Source organism: Lycium ferocissimum, chromosome 10, assembly GCF_029784015.1.
Source record: "Lycium ferocissimum isolate CSIRO_LF1 chromosome 10, AGI_CSIRO_Lferr_CH_V1, whole genome shotgun sequence".
Taxonomy (NCBI): domain Eukaryota; kingdom Viridiplantae; phylum Streptophyta; class Magnoliopsida; order Solanales; family Solanaceae; genus Lycium; species Lycium ferocissimum.
In genome coordinates this window covers 31,119,879-31,130,631 of record NC_081351.1, presented here as the reverse complement: position 1 = coordinate 31,130,631, position 10,753 = coordinate 31,119,879, and the positions used below count along the sequence as shown (strand labels likewise).

The window sequence follows — 10,753 nt, the reverse complement described above, 5'->3', positions numbered from 1 at the left end:
ATTCGCATGGGAAGTCAATTAAATTTGAATTCGCGTTACAGAATTCTACATTTGTGGTAAAGCGCTACCTAATAAATCGATTTCGTATATAAGGCTTGAATCCTAGACCTTCAATTAAGAATGAAGGGGTGCATACCACTCCGTCACATTACCTTTAATTAAGAATGAAGGGGTACTTATTACTCTGTCACATTCCTAATTGGTTGAAATATTTCACATTCTTGGCATAATGATGAAGAGTATTCTTGTTTGAAGAAAGGTAAATATAATACTCCTATATTTATTTTTTTTAAAGTTTCACAACTGTATCTTGAGCCTGTAAGTTTGCCATATCAAATAACACAATGTACTTTCGAAAGCTCACTTTGACTTACTCAACACAATACTAAATAGGTTCACTACTTTGATCTCAATTAAAGCAATCAATTAATCAAAATAATCAATTAAATAGGAGTTTTTTTTTTTCCTGATTAATGCGTTTGCTTAAAAGGAATGAACTTGAGTTATTTATTTGCGACTCCATTTCGAAAAAAATCACTAAATATCCCTTTTAAGGATTGATGTTTGACTTTTGTCCAGATTTTTTAAATTTGTGCAAATATAGATCCAGCAAAAGAAATCCAATAGAGCTTCTCTTTCCCCATATTCTTCCTTTTTCACATTGCTTTTGAATTAATAAAATAATACATGGTTGTACAACAGAATTTCATTTATGAACTTTCAGCATACGACTTTACTCCCACAAAATTGGGCCCTTTTACCTTCTTATGAACTTGTGTTGTACAGTAGAAAATTTCGCCAATTTATTCTTAAATGTTAATCATGAGAGATAACATAACAAAAAAATGATTGTATTAGATTTGTGATGTCTTAATCTATTTCTAAGCTGGAATTAGAAGTTGGGATGCATTAGGGGCTTTTGGGAAGAAGAATAACAAAGAAGAAAGAAGAGAGAAGGGAGAAGTTTGAATCAGAAGCCGGATGTTTTTAATTTGGTTTACAGTCAAGTTTTTCAATCTGACAGAACTTGTGAATAACTTAACAAGAAAGGTAAAATGAAGATAATACCAAGTGGTGCAAGGTGTCAAAGCTTGTGATCACAATTTAACGAGATAGGTAGAATGAAGATAGTACAAAGTCTTGTCAGTTTAAAAAAAAATTGTCAATCCAACAAACCTCGTGAACAACTTGTACAAGTTATGTTCGTCTGTCATAAGCAAAACTCGAAAAATTTTAGGCCCGTTTGGCCATGAGAATTATTCATTCTTTTTTGAAAAAAAATTTCACTTTATTTGAAAATTATTGCTTGGCCATGAAAATTTCAAATACACAACTTCTTGTTGTATTTGAAATTTGAAAAACACCTAAAACCCTGTTTTCACTTTTTTCACTTTCAGTATATTCAAACATGCAAATATTCTTTTCAAAAACTATAGCCAAACACAACTCCAACTTCAAAAATTCCAAATAAAGTGAAAAATATTTTGATTTTTATGGCCAAACGCCTCTTATAGTAATACTAGTGGCATTTGGCCCATGCTAAGCCCGGGCCCAAACTACTTTAAAACTTCTATTTGCAGCCTTTTTATGTGTTTTTTCTGCTATTCCAGTTTTTGTTTTGTTTTTGTAATATTTTATCATTTGTAAAGCTAGTTCAATAATTTCTCGATGTTGCTAGAATATTAAATCATATAAAAAAATTGTAAGTTAAAAAACAACATTTTCCTTAGAGTATATTTAGACCTCCTTTTTATTTTTAAACAAATGCATGCACCAAACTCTTCTCCTTTTTATTTTCTTTGAATTTTCTTTAGATTAAAGTCTTTAATGATTCAAATTGAGTTTTTACCTTATGTCAGATTACCTTAATTTCTTATTTCTCAATTAAACTGATATTGGTTAACCCACTTTTGAAAGAAACAAATAATTACGGTATTCAAGTAATATCAAAAATACTTATTGTTACATATTGTTGTATGATAACATCAACGATGTTAATTTATAAACAAAGATAGCATTTAAATTGAAACGACAAAATAATTTTTTAGATGTTCCTTCAAATTAAATCATACAAAAGAAATTGAAAAGTAAATGAAATTATTTGTTTTTCTTACTTTAGTGTTTCATCATCCTTAAGAAATGATGTATTTTCTAATTGTTCTTAATTTAATTTAACTTTTTAAGAAATCTATATTGTGATTTCTTAAATTATATAGTTTTAGTATATGTTTAACTAACCATTTGTCCTAAATTATATAAAATGTTGATTATCTCATTTTTTGTAAAACTTTCCAATATCCAAAAATGTGAAAAAAATCACTCTCATTTGAAACTATTATTCAGAGAGCTTAACTATACTTTGAAATCACTTTGTTGAAATATTTTTAGTTATATATGAAAATAATTTAAATTAAACAATTAAGCATGTACTAACGTAGAAAGGGAATGTCATGATAGCTTTTTTATTTGTCTATAATAAATTTCATAGAAAAACATAATTTGAAACAAATTTAATAATTATCTCCACATAAAAGAAAGACAATAATTTTTTGATCAATTTTAAATTTGGTTGAATAAATAGATCTTTTGTGGAGTCAATATCACTTTTCCACATCATCACTCCTTGTAGCATAAGAACCCATATAGTTATTCAAATTTACCTAAATGGATAAGAACTTGTAAGGTCATTAAAGCATCAACTAAGGGTAAAATGGATCAAAAAATTCATTTGAGGACTACAAAACTTTGAGATTCTCTCTTATATATAGTTGTAATTATGCACCATCCGGCATGACTTACAAACAAAGCAAGTTTTGTCAATTCGATAATAAATTATTCCCAATTTTGTACAAATTTCTTAAAAAATGGACAAAAGTTAAGAAGCGGCCCAAAGTATCTAATTTGTGAAAGTCTCTCCTCAAATATACGTTTAAAACGAGAAGGTATAACGGGTCATTTGCACGATTACCCTTCAAAGGCACTTGTCTTTAATTTTTGCCCCTCAAATTGGTGGTCTTTAATTTTTACCCTTCGCCTAATACCATGAGGTTTGGGGTTCGAACTCTGGCTCAATCAAAAAAAAAAAAATTGCAAGACAGAGTTTCGCAGCAATGTTAGGCCTAAGCGGGCCAAAGTTAGGCCTCAGGCAGAGTTTTCTCTGCCTCAGACAAAGTTTCAAACTTTACCTTAAGGGAGACTTTTGCGAATCCAAACCTCTGCCTTGAGATATTCCTTTTTTTTTTTTTTTTTTTTACTGAGCTGGGGTTCGAATCCAGAACCTCAGGGTATTAGGCGAAGGCCGAAAATTAAAGATCAGTGCCTTTGAAGGACAATCCGCACAAAAAAATGGGTATAAACTAAGGGCTTTTAAAATGGGCTGCATCAGTTGAGGCTTCTAATTAGTCCAAACTGTTTTGGTATTTTATGGGTCATTTGCACTTTTGTCGCAATTTTGTGCTGTTCTTTAATTTTGGGAAAATGGTACAAATAGTTATCCGGATGAAACTATTGAGAGCCGGTGGCCCAAGAATTTTAAAAGTTATTTTTTAGTCTTTTAAAAATAATTCCATTTTCTAGCCATTTTCCAACTAATTCCAGCATATGTATATAAATTGTATCATTGTTATATATGTATCACTACTGTATAAAAAAGGGCAGCCCGGTGCACTAAGCTCCCGTTATGCGCGGGGTCCGGGGAAGGGCCGGACCACAAGGGTCTATTGTACGAAAACTTTACCTTGCATTTTTGCAAGAGGGCGTTTCCACGCTCGAACTCGTAACCTCCTCATTACGTACAACTTTACCGTTACGTCGCGCTCCCCTTCATATATATCACTACTGTATATGCATAGAAAATGTATCATATGTATAAAACTGTATCATTGTTATATAGAATGTGTATCACTATTTATATGCATAGAAAAAATGTATCATACGTATAAAAATTGTATCATTATTGTATAGAATATTTATCCCTACCGTATATGTATAGAAAATATATCACTGCTGTATAATTTATGTATAATGAATTTATAATCAACATATAATTCGTGTAATAATGTATGCACACTAATGATACACATATTACACACTATTTACACAAATTTTACACCGACAAGAATTATCGGAGAAAAAATGGAGATGGCCGGAAAAGTTTTTCCAGCCAGATTTGTATCTAACGACCATAGATCGTAGTGAACTAGTAAAAAAAAGGTCGACGGAGGGAGAATAGAGGACCATGGTGTTGCTTCCACGGTAAAAAGGCTGGTGCAACACCGAAAAACATAAACACTGTCAGATATGTGTGATTTGAATGGATACTACGTCATCTTATTCGTCAATGGCATTAGCGAATAACAGAGATACTCCGGCGACCACAACGGAACTGCCTGCCACCTCGGAACTTGTGAAGGAGGCTGCATGCCATCGCAACCCCATCATTGGCCAAAGAAACATAGAGGAGAAAGTGAGAGGCAGATGAAACAGAGAAAAAAGTTGGCTTGGGCTTGTCTTTATTTTGGGCTTAGGGCTTATTCGGGTCATTTACTTAAAATGGGGCCTTTTTGGGCCTTTTGTTTTTGGTGGTGACTCTCAATGTCCTTTTCCCTTTAATTTTTGGCCCTTAGACAAATAACTTTTTTGCACGGCATAAAATTTATGTTTCACATCATATTATTCCACAAGTTATGCCCTGCGTCCTTAAAAAATTTCTGGCCCACTCGGCATAAGTTTGATTTTGAAGGGTAAAAAATTAAAGATCAGCCCATTTGAAGAGCAAACGGTACAATTTTCTTCTATTTTTATGCGTGTACAAGTTGGGCTAGATATCCACTGCAGCCCAGTAAATAGATTTGAAGCCCAGTAAAAAGACCATTAATATCTGAAGGCCTATAGAAAAAGAGGAAATATGAGAAGAAAGAACACAATCCAAATAGAAAAAGCAAAAGAGAAAAGAAAAAATGACCATCAAAAATCTGTTACTCATAAATCATAATATATTAGGTTCCACTTCTATTCTTCTCTTTTTTCAATTCTTGTTCTTCTTTCAGTTGGAAAGTCAAAAGAAAAGGACTGAACTTAAATCAAGTATGCTTGCACGTTTTACCAATCACGAGAAAAAGAAAGAAAACTAAAATCTTCATCGAGCCCATTTAAGCAAAATCTCTTCTTTTCTCTTTTTCATTTTTCTTTTTCTATTTAACAATCTTTGGAATTCCAAATTAAAAGGCTTACATGTTTTTAAATTTAAATGCATCGGATCTAACTTCTCTATGATGCCTGCTCTTTAACCAATCAAAAAAGTGGTCCCTCCAGTCAAAAAGGAGGAAAAGATTTGGGGGAAATGGTTAATGAGGCAATTTTCACAAATGGATTTGCTTTTCTTTTTTTCTTTTGTCCAAAAGAAACTATTACTATATATTTTACACTTGTGAAATACGTAAGGGAGGAGCGTGCTCAGATGATACATAAGTTTATCGTTTGGGGATTGATCATTACAAAAAGTGGAATCAAGATGGTTACTACTAAATGCGTCTAACTCTGTAAATTGAATTGCCGCACCCGTGTCGGATCCTTCAAAATTATTATTTTTGGAGGTTCCGATACACACACGTTAATATTTTTGAAGAATCAGAGCAACATAGCTAAATACTACTACTAATTATTATATTTCAAAATTATATATATATATATATATATCATGTAGGAGATTCATAACGAAAGATAGTGAATCGACAAAAAAGTGATTGAGTTAGAATCCGTTAAGAGTACATTCATGTTAAGCTACCATGTTAGTCGCACAATTTTACTCTGAATATGTGTGTACAACCACTGTGGAGCAAGAATATGCAATTAGTGAGAAGATTAGTGTAATGTGGATTTGCTAATTACTATTATAACGAGAGTCGACATTCTTTTGAGTCCGTTATTTCTCAGTAGCACTAGTGTATATGGAGGAGTAGTACTATGAACTTTTTGGGAATAGAAAGAGATGACTTCAGTCACTAATTTCTGAAAATAAGTGGACCATTCTGAATTATTACGGAGTATGTGCTTATTTGGAGCTTTTTCACAATTACGAGTAAATGATTGTTGGTGTCTTGGTGACAAGATTGACATATCTAATGCTATAATTTTTTTTTTTAAAGAGGTTGTCTATTTTAAGGGATTCACTTGGTCGTCAATTAATTATTTTTATTTAAATCTCACGCTTTAACTATTTGCTTATATATTTACTTTGCATACTTTCATAGAGTTCAAAATGAAAAGAATTATTGATCTGATACGCCCTTTTGTCGAACAAAGTGAAAACAATTTGAGCCTAACAAAAGTGACATAGATAGTGAAATCGACCAAAACTGGTTTGAAATTGGGGCATTGTTCTATTCTGAAATTTATCTTTGAAAATCAATTTCTCGTTGGAAATTACGTGATGATTGTAAATGATTCTTATTTTTATTTTATTCATTAGTTTCTCATTTGGTCATATCATGAGTAGCCAATCATACTAATGATCATATCATGGGTTCAAGATCATCATTACGGAGAGTTCACGTTAATAAAGAAAAAGCAGTGTCCTATATAAATTAAAGTTCTTGGGATGTGAAACTGGACCACGTACCACACTAAAATTATTGTTGTACTTGCACAAAGGAAGAAATTCCATAAACATCAACTCATGCAGGAAGAAATTCCATAAACATCAACTCATGTGCTAATAGTGCCTTACCTTTTCAAAGCTCCTAACATTGTTTTGACAAAGAAGAAACTCTCTTTCTGTCTACTGCCTTTTCCTGTAAAGACAGCTCTTTTAAATCTACTTCCAACTAGTTTGCTATTCTTTCTCAGCTCTTTATTTAGTACTAATCTGAGAAATAACAGAATACATAAAGATTATTCAGCAGGCTCTTAAATAAGAGTAAAGGTACTTTCGACGAGAAATATATCTAAGAGTTAGTGTTTGGCTAGCAAAATATCTTCCATGTATAAACCACGACGACCATGGATAGATGTATATTGAAGCAGAGGCGTATATAGTAGTGTAGTTCCTACGGTTCAGTTGAACTTTCTCTAGATAGAGTATATATAAAAATTATTAGACCTTTAATAAACAGTACTAAGTTCTGATATCATAATCGCAGAAGTGTAATAAATTCAATGATACATACATAAATATTGAACTTGTCAAATCAAATCGTGGATTCACCTCTTCAAAAGGTAACGATGCGAGCACGTTACGTTCACTATCAAAAAGCATTTCCACGGATGATCACATACTTCAACTGCATCTCTTAGGTTAGTAAATTTCACATAATTAAACTAAAAAAATGTATGTGCATTCATTTTGCTCTCTCTTTTTGAACCACATAAATTTTTATGTTATAAATTGACATGAAAGAGAGAGAAAACTCGAAAAGGAAGAGACTAAAAAGCACAAGGATTTTGGGGGTTGTAGTCACCGTTAAGAAGAGTTGTTAAAGACCAAAAAGAAGAATGGACTGAAGAAAAAATTAAAAGTTGAGTTGTGCATGAACACATTGAAAGCAACTGGTTACACATGCTATGTATATGGAGTTCCATTATTACTCTAAGACAACCTCAATGGTCCCTTCTCCCTAATTTATTGCTCCAAGTTTTTCTGGGGGGCCTTCTCCTATAGAAAGTACTCACAAAAAGAACTAGAAAAAAAGGTCCCTAAACATAACTGCTGATTAGTCATTTTAATCATTAATTCAGATAACTTTCTTATTCAAGAATATTAATGACCAAAAAACAAAAAAAATTGAATGAAAGTGGCTTGTGCTGTGTGTGAGAACTTGATTAGTAGTAGTAAACAATAAGGTAATCTGTAGATTTTTTTTCCCCAACACGTTGATTTCCACATTCGTAGATAATGTAAAATAATCGGTTGTTATATGTCGTTTATTGAATTGTTAAAAATAAAAGTGATATGAATAACATCACTATATTAGTAAATGATCATACTCAAATCTATATTTTATTGATAAATGTATGTGCTAATTGCATTACCTAGTGATAGATTAGACATTCAATATTGACAATTAACGTAACAAATTGTGAATACTTCAAACTTTCAAAATAGTAGACCAATGCTTAAAATAAATAAACCAACGCTATACTTTTAATAGACCCATTGACCTTGATCATCATTCAAACGAAACTGATCGATGACCAACTAGGATATCAGTTTCAAGAAAGAGTTTAATTTCTATATGCACAGACAGGGTGAAAAATAGGAAACATAATTCATGAAAATAAAAAATACAAAAATCAACATGGTTGCCCATCCAATCCTCCACCATGAATAATCCATATTTTAAACTCATGTAGTCAAATAATGACAAATATACTTCACGATTATGATAAACCAAAAAAAAAAAAAAAATTTAAGTATGCAAGAAATAAGCAGGTATTAAAGAGGATATAAATATCAAGATTCATTTTATTTTTTCATGATGATATCTTCAAGCCAATTCACTTTCTTGGCATTTGATTTTCTCTTGTTCAAAACAATAGACTAATGCTATTCTTTTAATAGCCTAATTGACCTCTATCAACATTTGAAGAACTGATAATCGATAACCAACTGCGATGTCATCATCATAAAAGAGTTTTAACTTTTATAAGCAGACAGAACTGTGTACAAGAAGAGTTACATGAAAAAAGAATTCATCAAAAAAGAATCCTACATGGTTGCCCTGCCAATCCATCACCATGAATAATCCATATTTTAAAACTCATGTAGTAAAAAATACTTACAAATATCCTTTATGATTATGATACACAAGAGATTAAAAAAGAGAACCTAGTATACGAGAAATAAGGAGTACCAAAGAGGATAAAAATGATCAAGATTCTTTCTTTTTTTCTTTTCACTTCAGGATGATCATATCTTCATTTTCTTGGCATTTGATTTTCTTCTCTTCCATAGAACTAGATTTCTTGCAATGAGCAATTGCAGCTTGAATAGCAGCTTGTAATTCTTCCATTGTACTATCACTTGAAGATGAATTATGATAATTAGCACCTGGTGCTGCTACAAGTAGCCCACTATTTGTAGGAGAATTCTTCATAGAAACTGGAGCTGAATATGCACCTCTTTTTATTCCCTTATTACTATTACTACTACTATTATTATTCTTCCCTCTAAAACTCAAATTCCCAGAATAAGAATAACTTTGTCTATGAAACTGCATATTTTTTCTACTTCTAAATGACAAAAATGGCCTCACCATTTTCATATACCTCTTTATAACTTGACTCACGTTCAACTTCCTTTGTTTTTCCTTCTCTTCTTTTTCTTCTTTTTTTCTTTTGGGTAATCCAAACAAGGAAAAAGACTTGGACTTTTGTTTTTGTTGATCCTTTGGTATGTTTAAAGAATTTGTTTGATGATGATCATGGTAGTGAAAGCTACGATTTAGATCATAATAAGAGTTATCATCATCATGATTAATGGAATTTTGGATTTTTTTTAAGTCTTTAATGGGAAGTGAACTATCAATGGAGTTTGTTGAAGAACGAGGTGAAACTGGGAGATGAGAAATAAGGTGAAGTGGAAGTAAATGACCATGGAAAAATATTTCATCAGCTGGTGTTAAATCAATAGCAAAAGGGTTTTGGTTTGTGTTTGGGTTCGGGTTCGGATTTGGATTTTGTTTCATTTTAATATCAGGGGTATTTGTGGAATTTGTTGGATGAAGTGAAATTGTGAAGGAAAATTCATGTGATGGAGATGATGAAGATGACGGTGGTGACGCCGCCGCAACGCCACCGTACGACGGTGGTTGAAGTAGTGGTTCTTGGTGTTGTATCTGCTTTGATTTTTGGTTTTCTTGATTGCTCTGCTTGAATTCTTCTAGGACTCTCATATTGTCCATGACTAAAAATGTTTAAAAAAGAGTAGTACTAAATTTAGTACTAAGATCTAATATGGGGTGTTTATTTTTGCAAACAAAAATTCTTCTTCTACTTTGTTTGATGAGGGGGGAAAAATGAAGAAAAAGGATAAGGATATATGTGAGGGAAGAGTTTGTAGGCTAAAATGTCTTTATGCTAAGTGTGTTGTGTGGCAATTATAGTGATGGAATTTGAAGGGGCGTGTATGGTGGCTGTCAGAGGGAGATGAAAGTTTTTTTTTTTTTTTTTTTTTTTTTTAAAAGTGGGGTCATTTTTATATGAACAGCTATAGGGTGCTAATTTCAGGAAAAGTACACTGACACAACAAAATCCAAGGTTTTATTGTTTTTTTTTTCTTTTTTCTTTTAGCCAAAATCCTTAGGCAAAAAACATATAATACGGCTACTATTTAAAGTATAAATGTACTGTCGTCTACTAGTACTAGTCATGGGATGATGTAGCTTTTTCTTGGTGTAAATGTAGTTGTTGTCTTAAACACAAACTATATGTGTCAATGTACTTGTTGTCTTAAACGCAAAGTATATGTGTTTTTATATTTGGGTTGTTATATAAATAGCCGATTGGATTCAAAGTTACTTTTCATATTTCGTATGTGTTGATTATATACAATTATTCATTGATTATAACATGAATTGTACATGTATTATATATTCGCCGGTTATTTTTTAGTTTAAGCTGTTGGGTGGACTAATATTAAGTTTTCTTCTTTTATTCATTGATTTATATTTATTTTCCTCCATGCAGGAATCGATACACTTTGAAGATTTAGGAATCTTTAGTAGGCAAATTTGAAGATGATTTGGTTAAGATTTGA

The 10,753-nt window shown here is 31.8% G+C and overlaps 1 protein-coding gene across 1 annotated transcript; it reads right to left on the bottom strand.

The window, feature by feature from the left end:
- Positions 1-8,709: 8,709 nt before the first annotated feature.
- LOC132033361 (BRI1 kinase inhibitor 1-like) lies at positions 8,710-10,135 on the bottom strand. Its single transcript, XM_059423315.1, has one exon. The coding sequence runs from the start codon at positions 9,897-9,899 to the stop codon at positions 8,892-8,894; it is 1,008 nt and encodes a 335-aa protein (XP_059279298.1). The 5' UTR covers positions 9,900-10,135; the 3' UTR covers positions 8,710-8,891.
- Positions 10,136-10,753: the final 618 nt, after the last annotated feature.